Source organism: Vigna angularis, chromosome 2, assembly GCF_016808095.1.
Source record: "Vigna angularis cultivar LongXiaoDou No.4 chromosome 2, ASM1680809v1, whole genome shotgun sequence".
Taxonomy (NCBI): domain Eukaryota; kingdom Viridiplantae; phylum Streptophyta; class Magnoliopsida; order Fabales; family Fabaceae; genus Vigna; species Vigna angularis.
The window spans coordinates 47,253,222-47,275,059 of record NC_068971.1 but is presented as its reverse complement, the minus strand read 5'-3'; the positions used below and the strand labels follow the sequence as shown (position 1 = coordinate 47,275,059).

General features: G+C 29.1%; 2 protein-coding genes across 3 annotated transcripts; one reads left to right on the top strand and one right to left on the bottom strand.

The window, feature by feature from the left end:
* Positions 1–51: 51 nt before the first annotated feature.
* Positions 52–3,606, bottom strand: LOC108328682 (uncharacterized protein At1g66480). The gene is made up of 2 exons (XM_017562575.2): positions 2,745–3,606; positions 52–402 (listed from the first exon to the last, which is right to left on the bottom strand). The coding sequence occupies exons 1-2, from the start codon at positions 3,306–3,308 to the stop codon at positions 307–309; spliced, it is 660 nt and encodes a 219-aa protein (XP_017418064.1). The 5' UTR covers positions 3,309–3,606; the 3' UTR covers positions 52–306.
* A 9,548-nt stretch (positions 3,607–13,154) lies between these two features.
* On the top strand, positions 13,155–21,302 carry LOC108329611 (pyridoxal kinase). 2 transcript variants are annotated; one of them, XM_017563913.2, is made up of 14 exons: positions 13,155–13,336; positions 13,449–13,551; positions 13,910–14,003; positions 14,164–14,268; positions 14,749–14,832; positions 15,311–15,384; positions 15,657–15,721; positions 17,179–17,242; positions 18,089–18,154; positions 18,867–18,923; positions 19,502–19,546; positions 20,075–20,128; positions 20,339–20,501; positions 21,176–21,302. In XM_017563913.2, exons 1-13 carry the CDS (start codon positions 13,206–13,208, stop codon positions 20,477–20,479), a joined length of 1,083 nt encoding a protein of 360 aa, XP_017419402.1. In that variant the 5' UTR covers positions 13,155–13,205; the 3' UTR covers positions 20,480–20,501; positions 21,176–21,302. The 2 variants fall into 2 exon arrangements, with proteins under 2 accessions (XP_017419402.1, XP_017419401.1); XM_017563912.2 differs by lacking the exon at positions 21,176–21,302 and having other exon boundaries at positions 20,339–20,656.
* Positions 21,303–21,838: the final 536 nt, after the last annotated feature.

Below are 21,838 nucleotides of genomic sequence, written 5' to 3'. Positions count from 1 at the left end.
CGATGTTATATAAACATTAATAATAAATGGTCTAATATTACATAATCAAAATAGTGGAGGGATCAAATTCGTAAATTTAAGAAGGTAGAGACCAAAATTTCAAGTAAAACATTTAAAGAAGCACTTGTCTCTAGAAAATACATTGCCAGATTTGACTACAGTGGGGGGAAATTACATCTGATATGGCACTGATAATCTATAAATGTATAGACATGTCTATGTATATAGGCTACAGATTTTAGGAGAAAACTAAGTTGTTACAGAAGCACCTAACATACAAATAATGGCTTGCTTCTGCATAAATGACTATCTGGAAGGGCTGGTATGGACAAGTGACTTTTGAGGTGCTGCTGATTCCTCATGAATCTCTCCCTGTTCTACTGGACTGAAACTCACCCTTTTCTGAAGAAAAAAAAAAGAACATTAACTTTATTCCCTGAAGAGTTACAAATTAACTAATTAATACGTGTGAACAAGATACAAATATTATAAACGAATTAAGACCATGAAACTTTCCACACTTTTTTCTTGCCAACTTGGGTTTCAACTTCCGAAGACATTCAAACAATGCATTTCATCGAGTTGCTACAGACAACGAGTAAACTAGGAATACTTATAATGATTCCTAGTGCTACATTTCTCGGCATAGTTGCTGAAAAACCGACAATGTTGACGTTTTGGCATGCTAACTATTACCCTCATGAATTATGGCAGACAATGATGCAGAAAGTGCTGCCAAGTGTAAAAATCCAAACCACAGTAGACTTTATATATATATATATATATATATATATATATATATATATATATATATATATATATATATATATATATATATATATATATATATATATATAAACTTGCTTCTGAACATACTGGATGAAGTGCCATTTTAGTTTAGCGCGTATATACCCTTTACTTTCAAAACTATATTATTTGCATAATAATTACTATGAATACAATTGTTGAAAAGTGCTTTACATTAAAAGTAATATTCAAAAGTTAGAAAATACCTAACAAATTGCATTTCTTTTAAATGTTACAAGTGAGAAGTATGATTGATGACTATCTTTTACTGAAAATAAAAAATTGTCTGGCAAATTTGAATGAAATTTTTGTAATCATTTTTTGGTATAGAAAACGTAAACATACGACTTTTGATGGTTTCACTCTTACCAAGTTGGTATGAGTTTTAGTTTTCATTGCATCATTCTGAGGTAAAATCATTATTTGAAGAATAATCTATGTAAGATGTTTAATTTAATGCACAACTGTGATTTAACTTGTAAAAAAAAAAAGTTATTAAAACAAACACCGACTGCTGATGGTATCCCACGTTTGACTTAGAAAATATTTGCATCTTTTTGGTAAAAAATGAGAACGTATAATAGGGCGACGACATGTTACTCACCATGTAAGATAACTTGAGAAGAAACCACAGAAGAACCAAAAGAGAAAAAACAAAAGTAAGAAGAAAAGGAAATCTCGTAAACAACGTGAAACACCCAAGTCATGACTGAACGCATCATCCTGAGAAGTTAAAACTTGCAATATATTTTTATTTCCCCAAACACTATCATTAGCATCAGCAAGCTAAAGTTGATTGCTACTGCTATCATTAACTATAATTTCTACTCATAAAAATTAAACTATAAATTATCTCAACTATGCTATCCTTCACAAGATATCCCTGTCTACATTTTTGGCTTGCCGCTATTTTTATTCTTGAGTTAGAAAATGTCAAAACTTAACATTAAAATTTGATTTTTATTGATATATATCACCTTTCAGGTAGTCAACTAGAAAAACGCCCATTTGGAATGATGAATCAAAAAAATTGTGTTTATTAAGATAAAACAGAACAACTCAATCTAAGATATCACATCATTTAATAAAAATTTAAGAAGTCAGTTGGAATATAATGCCAATATAACTACGAGTTATTTATTATGCATAATAATTTATTAACTTTTATTGCCACTTCTTTAAAATATTTGGAATGATTAATTATTATTAAAAACATCAAATTTACACGCAAACAAGAGCTAAAAATCGAACTTGCCTCATCTACTTGGTTATGTGTGGTTTTTAAAAGTCTCAAGTTTACAAAATGAGCATTAAAATTGTATTTTTTTTTCTTAATACGTATTTTGGGTAATATTTAATCCAATCCATTGTAATCTTTTCTTTCTTCAAAAGGGAAAAACACAATGATGCAAAAACTCTAAATAATATTAAGATCTTTACAGTAAAAAACATATGACAAACAAACTTTACATGTTAGGAATTACTCCTCCCCCTTCTTTTTCTTTCTTCTAATACCTATATGTACGATATTCTCTAGTCCAATTGTTAGAGTTGGGAATGTATTCGTGAACTTTCCATTTAAATATAAGTTTCAAATTAAAAAATAAAACTATTAATTAATAATTATATAAAAAAAGGTCGAATCAGACACAACCTTGATCCTATTCTGATAAAATATACGATATAAATCTTCTTGTAATTAAAAACCATTATTATGTTAAATGAATGTTGAGATAAATTGTTCTGCGAAATTCACTAAAGATAGGATCATGTGGTGTGTGTATGTACGCAACAAAACTTTAGTGCACGTCCATAGCAACCAAAGTATCCAAACAGCCGAAGAAGATCACCAAAACATTCAAACAAAATGTCAAAGATTGGAGAACACAATCGACAACATTAAAATAATCGAACAAAATTAAACAAACACAACATACCCTTTGTGATTTCCGATTGGGAAGCTCCTTTCGGGCCTCCACCACCGTTGCGCCACCATCCACGGCGGCAGCATTGTTCCCCATGTACAAACTTAAGATCTTCTCCGCCACCTCGCCGCCGTCCTGGCTCTCCTCCATGAGCCTCTCCAACTGGGCCTTGGGCACTCTCATTCTCACCCTCGTGGGCCCACTACTACTGTCTGGGCCCGGCCCATGCTTCACCACGGCGAGGTCCGAAACGGAACGTTTCGACAGCATCAAGAAATCAAGCCTATCCTTGGCGTTCATGCCACGAATCCCACTTGATCGCGCCCTCCTCGTCAGTGGCTCGGGCCGAACCTTCGGTAACTCCACCAAGAAATAAAGCTTCTTGGGTCTGAGCTGGTGGTCGGGCTCCAAGGGCTTGGCCCGGGGGCCGAAGTTTTTTACCGCTTGAGAGTCGAGCAGAACGTGACCGGGGTAGTCTTTAACGACGTCGTTTGCTCTAGCCGGAGTCTTCAGCTTGAACGTTTCACCATCTATTTTCATCACCTTTGCTCTTTTACTCCCCATAGCGTTTCCCATCGATTTTCCTTCACTTTTCTTTGATTGAAATTTGTTTGTGATTAATTTCGACTAAGGCTGGCGGTGCTTCTGCTTTTTTTCTTTATATCGGTATCATACATACGTTGTGTTGCTCCAATTAATAAGAAGTTGACAAATTACGAGGTTTCTGTGTGAGTCAATGGAATTTTTGTAGAGATTCCATACAAATAAGGGAAGAGAGGATTCATCTATAATAGTGGTGTGAAACCATTGATACAATTAACGGGGGACAAGTTAAGTTTGGTGGGGTTTAATTTCACTTCCATGGTTATATATACATGGGACCCCTATAGCAGTAGTAAATACTTGATTTTTTTTTTTAAGCTATGATTCAGAGTTTTTCTTATTATAGAGAATGAAAAAAAAAAAACTAAAATAGTTTTGTTTGGTTCGGTGAATTTATCTGACTCGCTCAAATTGAACAAAGCTTATACTTTTCTAAATGTTCAAAGTCTTTAAAAAGGTATTAATTGTATGAGAATTAGTAGTTGATCCTTTATTTATGATTAACCTGCTTCCGAAAACTAATTCGTTAAAGATTTTTTCCATGAAGATGACGGAAAATGTCATTGTCCTTTATAATATGATGTGGATCCAAGCCAAATTCAAATCTTAATCCAACTCTTGGCTTTCCATTTTAAAAAAGTTACCTATATTGCATAATTGATTTTGTCTAGATCACTACGAAGAAAACAGCTTCAGTATATAGTTTTTTAACTACCATTGTAATGGTGTATAACTAATATTTTTTGTGCCCATTAAATTGTTGAAACCTGGGATCTTCATCAAATAAAGCCTTACAGTTTTTGTTGTTTTAATATTATTTAATAATGAAATCTACGATGACGATGCAATCAACCTATCATTAACTAATCGACCAGAATATATTATTTCATGATTTTTTTTTTCAATAAACTTACTTAAACACAGAACTACGTATATATGTTGCATGACTAGTGGCATGCTGGGCAACTTTTGAAAGGGATAAAGCGCTTTAGAGGCCTTTTTACATTTTCAACTTTTATTAAACGTCTGTTTCATAAATAATAAAGGTGCTCACACAGTCACACTTACATTAAATGGTTCTGTCCAATTTAGACTTTCAAATTAAAAACAGTTTTTTCTCTCCTTAACTTTCATCAGTTTTTGTACGCCTTCTGTCAGCAAAGTTCACACCGCAGCCTTCATTTTTGTGGTGTAACTTAGGTATCAACTCACTTGTATTGCATTAAAGAGTAATTATAAGGAGTAGGTGCTTTATATTTATCATTGATTTGATCATACCAGCAAAATCGTTTTTGGTTTGTAAAATTTGATTGGTTTAGCCATATCACAATAACTAAAATATTTCAAACCAATGATCAACAAGAAATTATGCTTATTAAAAATGTAGCTGCTATGATGCTGGAAGGCTCAGAACTATAGTGAAAACCGAACCTTTGACCGAATTGGTAACCAGACATCCAAGTCTAGAGACAAATCTGAAGTAATCTCACCAAACAACTACTCTTATGTCTGTAGTTACAACTAGTCTTCTACTGAGCAACTAGGTCGAATGAATAAGACACACATGAAACCATATTAAATTAACTCAGATGTTTAAATACTATTGTTGTCCGAAATCACGGTAAGTTCCTATGCATTAATCGACTAAAAATACCATACCATGTGATTCAAACAAGCTTTTCATCCAATGCTTTCTGGTTGAAATAGTTTTCAGTTAGAAGAAACATTAACTTGTTTGGTTTTAATATTGGAACATCCCTATTTCAACAAACTAAAACCTACCAACTACGTTCATTTCAACAAGCCTGAAAATATGTACCAAAGAAACCTGAGTAGGGACATGGAGGCTTACACCATGGACCAAACCTCAACCTAACCTGAATGGTATACCTTTTAACGTTCGCTTTATAGTGTGTAGTCATTGATAAAGGTGAGAAAAATATATGTGGAAAGCTATAAAAGTTGAAGTCTAAGACAAAAATTCAGAGGAGCACATGAAATTGTGAAATTTGTGAAAGTGAGATGGGATAGGTAGGAACATTACCCAACTGCATCTCCTTCGTAAAATGCTTTCTATGAATAGAAATTAGCAAATATTCCATGCATTATACTTATCAAGGGTGAACAAGGTATTCATTGAAGTAAGTTTATTTTCTCTCTATAGTTCTGTCGGCACTAAAAACATATGAAGCCGTAACCAATTTATCTAAATTTAACATCATATATAGTTTAATTATAAAATGATATAAATGTAACTATAAATCGGATTATTTTATGAAAATAATATCATTAAAAGTATAATTAATATCGTCTTATGCCAAATATTATCGATTAAAAATATCGCTAATGCAAAATTTTAAAAATATATATTTTAGGAAAATATAAGATTAAATCCAGAGTTAGCATGTATAACAAAGTTAATTTAAACCCGTCTTTAAAATACATCTGATCAAATTTCATAAATGAATATGTCAAAAGATGGACGAACAATTATTTATTAGTATATTTTAAAATAATATATTACATTAATTTTTATTTACAAATAAAATATAAAATAATTTTATATTAATATTATTTTTTATATTAAAATTTTAATAGTAGATTTAAAAAAATGTAATTACAGTTTATTGAATGAAGTAATAATTAGGTCATTTAACCACAAACTCCATTGGTTTATAAAATTAAAATAGAATACGTATAAATATATATATATATATATATATATATATATAATATTATTAGTATTTAAATATAAAGTTACTTATATCTTGTTAGAAATTACAAAAATGTAATTGTATTTTCATAAGCTACGTCTTGCAAAAAAAATCGAGACATATTATATGTTATAAAATGTGATTATTGCACTAATGTTTTTAGGTTTTCATATAAAAAAAATGATAAGTTATGAAAAAATCAAGATAATATATATATATATATATATATATATATATATATATATATATATATATATATATATTATGAGTCAGGTCAATTAAATAAATGTTGTCGAAAAAAGAGTAATTAAAAAGAGCCTAAGACCATTTTAATTTTTTCAAAAATTATTATTGAATCTTTGGTAGGTTAATGACATGATAGGAAATACAGATCTGGTTTCCATCATTTTTATAGCTAAGTTTAATTAATTTATTTATTTCTTACAAATTTGTCTGTAGATTGGAAAGAATTTCATTTCACAATTTTAAGTTTTTTTTTTAAATCTATAGCATAATAAAAATCATTTTATGTAACATGTTAATGTACCAGTATTAAAAATTAAAAATTCCTAAATTCTATTTCTTTTTAAGAGAACGGGCCAACACAGACCAGAGCTTAGGCAGAAAGCCCCCAAACCAATAAAGTACAGGAGATACAAAATAGAACTGAAATTGTTCTATTTCTATTAATCTTTTTCATTTGGATTTGCAGCCAATATAATTTCCAATAATGGAATTTAATATTCAGGCTATATATGTCCTAGAATTAATGAAAGAAAACATTTAATTACTTTTAAAATTTTCCTTATAAACTTTGATAGTTTGATATTAATTAAAAGTCCTTCCTGAATTAAGGTGAGAATTTTGCAGCTGATGGGAAGAATGACGTGCATAACACATCACCGGCAGAGGTGGATTCTGACCCTCTTAGGAAGAAGTAAGAAGCGAAGATGAGTAAGGCATTGTTATTATTATAATGATCTTCCCAACGCTGATGAAAATGACCAAATTAAATGCTCTCCAAAATGTTGGTTCATTTCATGTTGCTTCAACTTTGAATCAATTTAGTAAGACCACGGCATTAATAATTTAGGTTGATTTATATTGGAAGTAACAATCAATATTCAATTCACATAATGTTGTCAGAATTCAGAACTTATTAGAAATTTGTCCTACTCCAACTTTAAATTGTTAGGGGATTCTCCTCTTATACTCAAATATTATTATAGCTATCGATATAGTAAATAGAAAAGATGTAGTCAAAAAATCTTACACAATAAAAAAATGTGAGACTTGGTAGAAATTTGAGAGACATCTCTATCTTTTAATGTATGTGTTAAAATACGCTAAATAAGGTTCTATTTTTAAATGAGTGTGGCCTGGCCAGTTCCCCCATCTTGCAAAAGGCTTGCCTTGTGTTAACAACCAAACTTGTCATATAATGAGATTTCATTTTATAAAAGTAATATGAGAGTTAACAGGTTATGATTCATTATATTACAATAAAATAATTTTAGTTTCATGTCATAAAAATATTCCAACAATGGATTTTTCTTTTATTTCATTTCATTCCAATTCATCATATTATATTCTGATTCATTCTACTGTATTTTAACACACACGATGTAAACGCTGCCTACACTGCAGCATCCATGAATATTAGTTGAAATATTTTAAAATATATTTACACCAAATAAATTACAGTAATTTATTTGTGTAGAGTTAAAAGCGTTTAGAAAATTTAACAGTGTGGACACTGACTTTATTATCCATTTTATCTTAAAAGCGGAAATATATTTCATCATCTATTTTATTTCCATAGTTATAAATTTTATCAGTATAAGTGTAACTGTAAGAGCTCTCTTTGTTGTGTCATAGATGAATTTAAAACAAAGTGTTTTGAATTATGTAATTTATTTTTTTTCATATATAGATTATTTTTAAATTTTACAATTTAGAAGTGAAAAAAGCTTTTTAGATTGTATCAAAGTAAAAAATTATTTTGACATTACAATATGATAACTTTTTGTCTAATCACATATATATTTTCAATTGCTTAAATATTCTTTGTCGCAACCAGAATCGCAACGGGATGACAAGCCGAAAAACAAACAAGTTTGAAAAAAAAATTTGGGAGTCGTCACTATAGTTTATTATGGACAAATTATGAAAAACCAAAAAAATAAGACATGGTCTCCGAAGACCAGATTTTAAGTTCGAGAATCGGTTACGCGTAAGGGAGGTGTTAGCACCCTATCGCGTCTCGTTAAAGGCAGTACATTTAATTAAATGTATAAAGTTGACGTAGTTTTTTTCAAAATTGTTTAATTTTCCCTAAAAAAAAGTAATATAAAGAAATTATTAAGAAACAAAAAAAAATATTTTTTTGTTTTATAAAGCCGACCAGGATTGACCTTGCTCCTACGTATATCCAATGATGGACAATCAGGGATCGCCGTAGTTCTTTATGTAGAAAAAGGTTGGTGAGTTTGTTTGAAAATCATTATGGATTGATTTAGATTTTTTATTTAAGAATGGTGGGAAAAAGAAAGAAATCATAAAAAAAGAAAGAAAGAAAACGCGTTCTTGGCAACACATACTTATAAAAAATCAAAAACATTATTTGTGTGTAAGAAAAATAATAACTTTAGGAAAAATTCCAGAGTACAATAAAAACAGAAAAGAATGGTCTAGAGGTGACATACCTTTTTAGCTTTCAGTACTCTCCTATTTCTTCTTTGATGATTGTCGTTGACAGAACCCTTATGGGTGATAACCTATTTTTCTCTATACTCTCTTTCTTTTTTTTTATTATTTCTGCATATTTCTCCTTCTCTTTTTTCGTCCCTTTTTTCATGACAGTATGCGTATTTATATACACACATTGTAATATTATGATAATTGTGCCCTTAATTGTGAATTAATTGGCAACGAACAAAATAGGCAAAGAAAATGTCTTTGGGAGAAAAAGAAATTAAATAATATTTAAGACATTAATTATAATTATTGTCAGAAAATTTGTCCATTTTTAAAATCATATTTTCCTCTTATATACTATTTTAATTATTGTTTATAATTATTAGCATAATATTGATTCAAATTATTACCATATTAAACTAATATTTCAAAAATATTGTGTCTGGTATTATAGTTATTATTTTATCCTTTTTACCCACCATTAATTATTATTTTTTTATTTTTTATTTTTATTTATTTACTTATCCGGACGAAATTGGATATTCACATGCTTAATATCAATTATCTATCATCCAAAGTATTATTTGTTGTGGAATCTATGCTTTGTTATGTTAATGATTTGTTTTTAAAACCTGGTTATCAATTTTATGATGACATCAATACTTAAATTTCAAGTGCTTTAAATAATATACTTCCAGATATTATCTACTTTAAAAGTTTATGTTTTGTTATGATTTTGTCTTTAAAAAGTATTTTTAAAAGAAAAAAATATTTAAATGGTTAATCTCAACTCTAATTATTGTTTGTACTGAAATAAATAAATATATATATATATATATATATATATATTAAATGTATAATTTTAAAATAAATTAAATTAAAAAATTTCTCTCTAAGTTAAAAATGACTTTTGAATTATCCGGAAGAAAAAAAAGTGTTAATAACTATAAGAGAAAGTAATTTCTTAAAGGGGAGTTTTCCGATTTGGTAGTGCAAAAGAAAACATGGGGTGAAGAAAGAAATTAGATTCATATATAGCCATTTGCGCCCAATTTGCATTTTAGATCATGGGCTTCAATGTATAAAGCCATTAATTGTCATATTTACGCCAAACTCCTAAAATCATTTTTAGGAGATAAAGTTACAAAAAATAAAGTTTAAATTAATTTATGTATAAAAAAATTTATAATAATTCATTTCTATATATATATATATATATTAATCTTTTTTAACTTATGCATAAATTAATTTTAACTTTATCTGTAAATGATTTATTAACTATTTTTCTACATCGTTAATGGATATTCATAATCACAGACATGTTTATTAACTGGTTTTGTGAGTGAATCAAGGATTCTGTTTATATAGTTTTTTCATTATTGGACCTAGGTTATACTATCAATTGCTTACTTAAGTAAACGTCATTTTTCACCTATTGGTCCAGCTACCATTTGTGATAACATTCATTTGAATGGGTGGTTTCTTGTTCAGGTACATTTTATAAATAAAAAATAGCCACCTTCTTTTATTCTTTAATGAGCATTTCAAAAAGTAAAATTTAGATTCCAATATTCTTATTAAAGTTAAAGATATTTTCTCTATTAAAAATATTTTTAAAATGTTTTTTCCAAAGATATTCTAAATTTATCTAATATCATGTAAATGTAATAATACGCGGTCATTAGATCTGAATTTTAAACAGAGATTCTATAATGGTAGAAACAATAGGTACTAAAAATAAGTCATCAAAAAATTTCAACATGTCCCTGGCTATATAACATACATAGATATAATAAACTGGCTTTCACGTGCCAGTGATTTGGAAATTTCTGATCTATGGTGACAATCTCAATATAACCCAAAAATACATTAAAGGAAAAAATAACCTCATTTTTTTTTCTTTATAAAAGACATGTTTGAAAATGTTATTTTATTTTTTTAATAATTTTTATATAGATATACATTATTAATTTTTTTAGTCATTCTTATAGTTATTTAATGTTATTTTACCTGTATAATGTATTTTAAAACTTTCAAAGCGATAAAATATTTATATTACTTATTATGTACAAAAATATCATACATGGGAAGGTTACAAAATCATTTTTTCTGATTTTTCAAAATTAAATTAATAATGTCACATGTTCATAATACTATATTGATACGCAACCCATTAAATAATAACTATGTAAATATAATAAATTTTTAATTTATTTAATTAAAAACATGAATCAACCAATTAAATATTTATAAAATATTTAAGTAAAACAATTGCACCAAACTATTCTTATTAAACAGTTTAATTCAATTTTTTTATTTCGTTTAACTCAACTATAAGTCGAACTAATTTATGAAAACTATACATAAGAGTTGGTAATAGATAGGTCAATCAAATCAAAGAAAAAAGAGTGTTGCTTCCTCCACCACCACCATTAAATGCTTCATACACCATTCCATACTTATTTTGTCCTTACAATGAAACGGATGTTAACATTCGTTTCACCTTCAACGGATATCAATATCTATTTCACCTTTGATATTCATCAACAGATGTGACCATATACATAAACTAAAAACTTAAAAAAATAAATGAAAAATTTAACGGATGTTGTCACATTCGTTAACGGACGTGGCACATCCGTTTAATTAATAATATAATTTTTTTTAATAATTAATTAAGTAATAATATATAAATTAAATTAATAATAATTATTTTATCAAATAAAATAAAATTAATTTATATATAATTATGTAATAAATTTAAAATAAAATAAAATAATATTTATATATTAATTTAAAATATATTTAATAAATAAACATAAAAAAAATCTACGGATTATGGTGATGTGACACATCCATTTAATTAATAATATAAAAATATTATAATAATTCATTAAATAATAATATATAAATTAAATTAATAATAATTATTTTATTAAATAAAATAAAATTAATTTATATATAATTACACAATAAAATTAAAAGAAAATTAAATAATATTTATATATTAATTTAAAATATAATAAATAAATAAACTTAAGAAAACTTACGTGACACATATGTTTAATTAATAATATGAAAATATTATAATAATTAATTAAATAATAATACATAAATTAAATTAATAATAATTATTTTATTAAATAAAATAAAATTAATTTATATATAATTATGTAATAAATTTAAAAAAAATTAAATAATATTTATATATTAATTTTAAATATAATAAATTAATAAATTAAAAAAAATTCTTAACTGATATGGTCACGGATGTGACACATCAGTTTAACTAATTATATAAAAAATATTAAATTAATAAACAAAAAGTAAAAAAAAAAACTTAAATGAATGTAGCAACATCTGTTAACGGATGTGACATATCCGTTGAAGTATTTTTTCTTCAACGGATGTCGATATTCGTTGAAGAAAAAATATAGGGTATAAAATATTTAAAAATATAAAGAATAATTTTAAATTTTTTAAAAAACATGGTAATGCATGAAACAACGTGGGATGGTGCAGGGAGTAACCCTCAAAACAAACGTACCACTTTCGTAAAAATGCGTGGGCTAATTGATTTTGCATTATAAAGCAATTTTTTTTTTCTTTTTCAAAATAAAAGTCCTGATCATTAGAGTTAGAGGGTGTAATAGAGTTTGTTTAGAATTATATAATTGTTCGTAACATTTTTATTCAATAAGTGTATTAACTTAAAATTATTTTTTTATTTAGTTTAGGAGAAAAAATGTTGATTGAACTCTATTTTTGGATAAAAATAATAAAATAATTATTTAATTGATTTTTTTTATTCAAATACATTTCACGTAATGCACCTAAAGTCTTTTATTCAATCCAAGTTTTTAAATGATAGTGATCCAAATGTGACTTGGGAAGTAGTACTTTCCACCTAACACATATTGTTTGCCATGTTTTGGTCAGCGTCCGTTTTCTATTACGTGTGAAACAAAATCTCAGGTTTTAGAAATATTTATAATTAAACTCAAAAAGGAACTTTCAAACTTAAATATAATTATTCGATATTTTTAATTTTAAGAAAGAAAGAAAAAAGTTCAGGAGACATTATAGAAGAAGAAAAAGAAGGTAAAGGAAACAAGACAAGAAAATAAGAAAAATACAAAGTTAACTCAAGTAATAATCCAATTAAAGTTAAGTTAGGCTGGAATAAAAACTTATAGTCTAAGAGCAATTTAAACCTAACTTGTAGTATTTTTCTAATGGGTTGAATTGGATTCTATAATTATTTTTTCACTTTTATTTAATCAAAATTGTAGTATTTTTCAATAAAAACAAGCCCCTGTATTTTAGTATTTGGTTACGTGACAAAATGTGGAACCTCTTCGTTTTGGTGTGGGAGTACAAAAGTAATAATATATGAAAAGTGTCATCAACTCATCTATTTCATTTTTAATTTCAGAATATTGGATTATAATATGAATGAATGAACGAACGAATGAATGTGGACGGAGGAGTTGGCTGGCTTAGCGTTGAACACTGCTCCATGCTGTTAAAGCCTTCGCTGCTCTCAGACCAATCCAACTTCAGATTTTCCCGTGAAACTCGCATTTTCCGGTAAAATTACTCTCACACAACTCCCAACTTTTTCAACCTCGCCGCACTTGCTTTCCATTCCAATTTTCATCTTCTTCGACCGATTTCCATTTTCTTCTCTCTCAATTTCAAGGGCAAGAAACTCCGCGAATTCATACATGGCGCCTCCAATCCTCTCCCTTGCTCTTCCCTCCGACACCGGTCGAGTTCTCAGCATTCAATCTCACACCGTTCAGGTTTTTCTCTTCAGCGTTTACTCCTCGATTGCTTCTTTAATACATTGAATGTTCGTTGAAGATGTCACCGACTGCTTGTAGAATGAAGAATATTGTTGCTTACAGTGAAATCATTGCATTGAGCTGTTCTTATAACAAATGTTCTGGAAAAATATTGATAACGTTTATGTCTCTTAACATGCATGATGTTTTGGATTGAGAAAAATGGTATTCTTGGTTTCTTCTTATTGGTAGTAAAATTCTATGCAACTATAACTTTGGTAATTGGTATTAATAATGAATTGAATGTCATTGCCAGTTGAATGCAGCTGGCTAAGTACTTACCTTGACATTGTGGCTGCTTGTTTATTATTCTTAGGGGTATGTTGGCAATAAATCGGCTGTCTTCCCTCTGCAATTACTGGGCTACGATGTGGATCCAATTAACTCCGTGCAGTTTTCGAATCATACAGGCAAGCCAAGCCCTTAATTTTTGTTTCAGTCTCTCAAGACTGAGGCCTCATATATGGTGCGATGCCATTTGTCAATTTGAACAAGTTTAGGTGTGGTATGCTATACTTGTCAAAGTAATACTGCAGTAATGGTTTAATAAATTTGAGGATTATAATACAGGATATCCGACGTTTAAGGGGCAGGTCTTGAATGGACAGCAACTCTGGGAACTAATAGAAGGCCTTGAAGGAAATGAATTATTGTTCTATACTCACTTGTTAACAGGTATTGTAAATATTGCCCTTTGTACTTTAGATTGTGAACTGTATGTCACTTACCTCATGAACGCTATATTAAATAGGTACAGCATACCGCTGATTGAAGTTTTGCCACAATATGCAGCAATCTATATTTCTTAGACGATGTGTTTCTTCAACCATTTTTGTTGCTCTTAATGAAATGCTTCAATTTTTCTTATTAAAAGTATATTAAATTATTTTCATTAAATGTAGTATTCTTTAGTATGTCTGAATTCTTGTGTTCTTGTTAATTTATTCTTCTGTTTTTTTGTTCACAAGTTTCTCTCTTTCAAAATCGTTATTCTGTATTATTGGAGTTATTCTGTAATGTTTCCTCTTTTAAAAATTCTAATTTTTATGATTTCTATGATATACTTTTGTGAACAACTATGATATTGTCAGTTGTCTTTAATCACTATCCTGTCAGTTTGTTGTAATTTTGTTCTGTTCCCTATTTCAATTTCAGGCTATATTGGTTCAGAGTCTTTTCTAAACACTGTATTGCAAGTCGTCAACAAACTTCGGTCAATAAACCCAGAGCTTATCTATGGTGAGAATATTGAAGATATGGGATTCTTTAATATTCAGATAAAGTTGCGCTGATTATCCTATGTGGCCTTGTACAATGTTTGTGATTTCTTTTGTCATTTTCAGCTTTACTTTTAACTTCAGGCCATGTTATATTGACCTAGCTTTTATGAATAATTCGATGTTACTAGAAGGAACAATGAAAAAACATAATTTAAGTCTTTAGACATACCCGGAGAAATTGAAGAGAAAACTTACATCCTGCTGTAGCCAACAGGGAATATGCTTTTTTAAGTCTCAACTAAAGTTTGTGTTCCATATGGACAATGTGGTTTTGTCATGATTTTTAAGTGTTGACAATTGAAGCATAGGGAATATGATTTCAATGTTTTTCCTCTTTTGGTGTTGGGCACTTGAACCTCAAGCTTTTATTTTACTTTTTATTAGAGAATATGTATATATGTACATCTGCATTTAATAAAATTGTGCTTCCTTGTCAGTGTGTGATCCAGTGATGGGTGATGAAGGAAAGCTTTATGTTCCTCAAGAGCTAGTATCAGTCTATCGTGAGAAGGTATGACTGTTCTATAAAGATATTTCTGCAGGCGTGAAGTAAAAATAATTTATACTATGTAGTCATATACAGTGTAACAAATTAGAAAAACATAAACTTATTCAATTGAACTATTGTATTCCTTCACTTATAATTTTAAATTATATAATTACTTAGTTAACAAGTTCCTGTTTTTATTGGATGATGTAGGCATACTTCCCTTTCAGTATCCCATTTTTAATTTGAAAAGTATATTCCTAGTTTTAGCTTCTGAGTAACACATATTTTGGCAGGTTGTTCCTGTGGCTTCAATGTTGACTCCCAACCAGTTTGAGGCAGAACTACTGACAGGTTTCAGGTATTTATATAAGAATTAATATTGCATAATTTTCTGTTCCAGTCATTCCTTTTTTTTGGTTTTCTCTCCCTAGTGTATAGATGATAGCACGTCGATTTGGTTTCCTTTTCTGTTCAATACAAAAAGTCCTTGACTAAGTTTTGGGAGTAAAAGATTGATGTTGTTGAGATTAAGTTATGGACAAAAACCCAGAATGAAGTTATTTGGTGTTCATATAGGGCTGTATGATATCGATACTACTATTGATTTGCTTGCACGTGAGAAGGATCCATTTTGAGTTACAAGTGTTCTTTTCCTCTATTTTTTCTTTATAATTAGATACCTTTTTGGTCCTAATATTTATTTATTTTGTTCAATTTGGCTCCTCAATTTTCAAAAGGAAACTATGTATCCCTTTCAAGGTTTAATCAACTCTCTCAATTTGTTAAAAATGCAATGACTCTTTCATGTATTGGAATTGATCATGCTAATATTATAAATTTTCGCTTTGCGTTGGTTGTTGGTTATAAATTTTATGAATGCATAAACTAAAAATGTCAACATTTATCTTTTAACGAATTTATTGCTAATTGGATGGAAAGTAGGCACATTGTTACCTTTTTTATTAAGTGAGGGATTTGATTGAATATTTTATTAATAGTGAGACCAAATTGAATAAAATAAATAAATATTGGGACTAAAAGGATAATAAAACCTTTATAGTTAGGGAGAAAGAGGGGAGCTGGCCTCATTATTATTCTCCATGGGTTTTAATCATACATATTGATGCATTTTGTTTGTGCGGGGTATGGATATGCCTGTATTGAGGTAAAAATCTTGTTAGCTTTTAGGCTTAATTACTTTTTTTAGTCTCATAATTTTTTTTTGGGTTTTTCAATTTGATCCCACTGTTAATAAGATGTTTAATAATATTTTAAAACGTACAATTGATAACCAGTGCATAGTGATGTTTTACAAACAATGACGTTAATTTCAACCAACAAAAGAATCACATTGTTGCATTTTTAAAAATTGAGAGATTTAGCTTAATTTTTAAAGGGTTACACTGTTGCGCTTTTAAAAATGAAAAACTTGATTAAACCTTTTATTGCTTGAGGGACCAAATTGAAGAATATAAATAAATAATAGGATCAAAAAGTTAATTAAACCTAGTTTTTAGGAATGTCCAGTGTGTGCTATTGCTTTGCCATGAACCAAAGCATGCTGGCATTATTGGAAATATATTTGTAGTTTGCCGTTCATGGAAATGATTGGGTTTAGATCCAACATCCACCTGCAGATTATCTTGTTATTTATGCGTTGAGTGATTGAGAATGTATTTTCATCAACGAGAGGTAGTTTGTGGTTTTTTAGTTGTTTTGATTTTTCTTTATCTTTCTAGTTCATGTGCATTATATTTGAGCTTCTCCACATTGTATCTGTTTTGCTTTCTAAGTACTCAAATTTCCTTTTCATAGGATTCAGTCTGAAGGACAAGGTCGGGAGGCCTGTAGGCTTCTCCATGCGGCTGGGCCTTCAAAGGTTTGCCTCTATTATACGTTGAAAAACGCCGTTCTTTTTGGGATAACCTATTGATGTAAACTTTCTCCTTTCAACATAGACTTGTTTTACAGGTCAAGACTTTTCCGTTTTGATCAGTGTGGGCGAACTGTTTATTAGTCACAAATGTTTTATACTTTTTTATGTCATGCAAATTGATTTCTCAATTAACTTCTAAGATGTTCTCAGATGTTTTGATTCTAATAGTAAAGAAAAGATTCACTAATTGGCTCTGTTGGAAAGTATTTCCTATTTAAGAAGAACATATTTGTTGGGAACCAACAATTGAAAGAAAAATAAAAGAAGGATTTTTATCGAATACTCTTTGTTTAGAGGTCTTGATATATATATCATATTAACAATCAACAAAATGCTTGAAATAAAATTTCCTATTTGACAAGGCTTCTTCCTATCTATAGCTATGAATTCCATTGGACCCAAAAATGTACATTGGAAGAATCATGAGTCTTCCAATATCAATAGGTTGATTCTTCTGCTCCTTTATATTCCATAAGTAGAAAAGATTTCAGGATGAAAGAACAAGAAATAGGAGAGAAATCTCTCCTCTAAGAGTTTTTCCTTCTCAATGGATTTAGGATTTCTCCTTTCTCAAAGAACCAATGCTCAATTTACAATTTGCATCTCTACTATCCTTCCCCTCTTTATATCTAATTAACCCATCTCCAATATGCTTAATGTACGTTTTCTTTAATGCCAAGAAATTGTCTATATCTGATGTCACTACTCGAGAAGTCTTTCTTTATGATTTTCCACGCTGTTGTTTTGGCTCTTTTATTCTCAATCATAGCTGACGTACTTGCTCTTCAGGTTATAATTACAAGTATAAATATTGACGGGAACCTTCTTCTCATTGGCAGTCATCAAAAAGAAAAGGTGAATTAATTGCTGCTTGTAATTCTTTTATTGATGGTAATATTTTTATTTCTATTTCTCATTGGCAGTCATCAAAAAAGGTGAACTAAATGCTGCTTATTATGCTTTAGTTGGTGGACATATTTTTATTTCTTATTGCAGATATATACAAGGTATTATAGAAATCAAATTTACTAAATTTTCATATTTATCTTGCACAATCTGTTTGCTTATGGCTTGAGCATCTGCAGTGATTTGAAAAATCTGTCTTCCACAATTCCATAGTTTTCTGGAAGGCAAACTGACCTGAGTGGTTCAACTGAACAATGGTGAATAGTTTAGCTGCATGGTTCAGTTAGTACCTCATGTTATAACCAAATGAAGCTGAGTGTTGCCATTATGTAACCAATCGAGTAGGTAGTTCATATAATGGTCGTTAGAGGTGAAAATTGATCGACAAACCACATCGCTATGACATTGCAGCTTGCAACAATGTGGTAAAGTAAAACTCAATGTACATGCATATTGGACCTGTTAAAAGTACTTATGTATTGTACTTTGAGAGTAATACACTATTCAAGTAATGATGTAATATGTGTCAATGCATAATCATACAAGTTATTGGATTGAATATAAAATATTATTAAATTACAATGACGAATAATTCGGTGATGATTTTATATTCTACATACTGTTCTCATGGTGACAACCTAACTTGTATTATCTTTGATAGGGAGAGCCTCCCAGACAATTTAAGATCGTGATTCCAAAAATACCAGCTTATTTTACGGTATGAATATTCTGTAAACACTTTTGTTTATAGTTTTTACCAATATTTATCTTTACAATATTTCTTATGTGAATGGGAAATATTTATTTGGAGTCGAGCACAGCTAATTTCTGCTTGGACTATCCAATGATTTTGCATCTGAATCTATGGATTATCAAAGAATGTATAAATTTATTTCCATAAATATAAATAGAGAAGAATGCAGTGATTAAGAACTCATCTTCACCGTAAATCACTATGTAAACATTTCTTCAAACTAGCCAACAAAATATTTTACCCTGTTATCATCATTACCCATCTAACAAACTAGCCTTGTTTGACTGTCCACATGGTTCTTTATTAAAAAATGCACGTGCAACCAAAAGAACATCCAACGTTAATTGCTCTTAATCGTTTTAACCTGGTGCTCCTTAGACAGTAAGAAGTTTATCCAAATCCCAAAAGATAAACAGGAAAGAAATTCAGGAAATTTTCTAACGACCAACTTATAAATTTATTATCTTAATTTCTTTAATCAAATTCTCTTTAGATTCAAACATTCAGTGAATAGAACCTTAACTATGTTCTTATGCTTGTAGGGAACAGGAGATCTGATGACTGCACTTCTTCTTGGTTGGAGCAATGTATTTACCTTTATTTGGGAGTTATTACTATAGTTTGATGTTACTAATGTTTGAAATTCCGAAATGTGGTGCATAGCGGCTGGCTCCAATAACACTATAGTGAGATATCGTATAGAGGGATAAGTGCTATTTCGAAATTTTTTATAGTTTATATTAATGTATAATTTAAAGAATCATTAAAATTATTCTAAATCAATAACATTCATAATTAGCAACAAAAAGACAGGTGTTTTCAAAACACGACTAAACACTAGCAAAAGTCAAATGCAAGCTTTTCAAGATTGGAATTATCAATCCCCCATGTTCTAAATTAAAAGTCTTTTATATCGTTTTCGTATTTAATACATACATGTCGTTTTGAAAATTGAAATCCCACAAGTAACACTGAAGAAAAGCTCTGATGTATCTGTTCTAAGGTATTAACCCGTTATAGCACCTGCTATTTGGTCCGCTACACCTCTACAGTATGCTATTTATAGCCCTGTGTCATCTTACTAGTAATTTCGTTTATATCTTTATTTATTTCAGAAATACAGAGACAACCTTGAGATTGCTGCAGAACTTGCAGTGTCAAGCTTGCAGGTATTTATTTTCTTTATGTGTATCATTGATCTTATTGTTTCTCCACTTCTGATATTGTGGTACTAGTTCTTTTGGGTCAATAAAGTCCGTCTATCATTCAAAATATTTTGAATGGTTTTTATATTACTTCTTACGAGCAACATGAGAACATGAGTGAGCCCACAATTTTTAATGAATAATTAACCGTTCAAGCATCACCAATATGTGCAGGCACTTTTACACAGGACGCTCAGTGACTACAAAAACGCTGGACATGATTCCCAGTCAACCAGTTTAGAGATCAGATTAATTCAAAGCCAGGATGATATTCGCAACCCACAAGTCAACTTTAAAGCAGAAATATACAGCTAAAGTGGCGATTTAATTGGAACATGTATGTATTAATGTGTATTATTATTAAAGAATGAAAAGAATTATGATAAATTGAGAAGGAAAGTTTATTTATTTGTTTTTTATTGTTCAAATTTTGAAATGGGAAAGTTTTAAAATCGAATGATTACCAATATGATGATGAGAAAGTAAAAGAAATAGAGTCTAACTATTAAAAATTCTTATACATATTTTTAGGACATTACACACACATACACGAATATATATATATATATATATATATATATATATATATATATATATATATATATATATATATATATATATTAGGATCCAGATTCACCATGTCTGGCTTTGTCTGTATGCATTGATCATTCCATCAGATGTGGATGTTGATTGTTCTGAGTATGGGGGGAGACTATACTTATGTATGTTGGCTATAGAAGATGATTGATGACTATGTTTACTTGATGATGCTACAATGGCAGTCCATTTGTGGTTTTATTAGTCAAAATAAGTTGTTTCATTATTCTAATAATAATAAAAAAAAAACTTGAGAGGTCTTATCATGGGTGGTATGTTCTCCCATGTAGCGTTTTCATTAATTATGGTGAAATTTTGTGGTTCTATTGTTGACATTATCCAAAAACAGTGGTGCTTCAAAATGATTTAATCTGGTTTTTTATATCCTGATTAAAAATCCATTTGGCTCCCCAGTGGTTTTCGCCAATGAAGGAGGGGATCCTGTCTGTGACAATTAACTTTCTGCTCTTATGCATTAATATCTACTTTGAACACACCAGGAGATAAACAATGGAAATGACTCAAAAGATCTTGAACCTTAAACAGGGAATAGAATTTAAAGGTATTATTGTTTTATATTTTTCAAATGTTCTGTTTTTTGTTATCTGACACTATTCTTACTGCCTAAATATTCATTCTAGCATCATTAGTATCTTTAATCATCACTTTTTGAAGAAAAAAAAATACACACCGGATTTGTCTAGAGAAATCTCTGTAAACATTTTTAGAAGAACAAATTAAAACTGATTTGTATATACTAATTTAATGTGTGCGTGTGTGTATATCTATATATATATATATAGTTTTATAATCAACTTATTGATATAAATTATTTTTTATTTATGAAAAAGTTAATTTTATTTTCTTTATTTTTAATAGAAAAAAACAAACAAATACATAATCTTAAAACATATAACACCAAATGGCTTATTAAATATCAATTGTAGATTGTATTTTAGGTATTATATCTACTTAGAACTTTTATTTTTCTTTCTATTTTCAGGCCTTATTATGAACAGTTAAAACATATAGCCGGGAAAAACAGCAAACTTGCAATATCCGTAGATGACGTTTTTG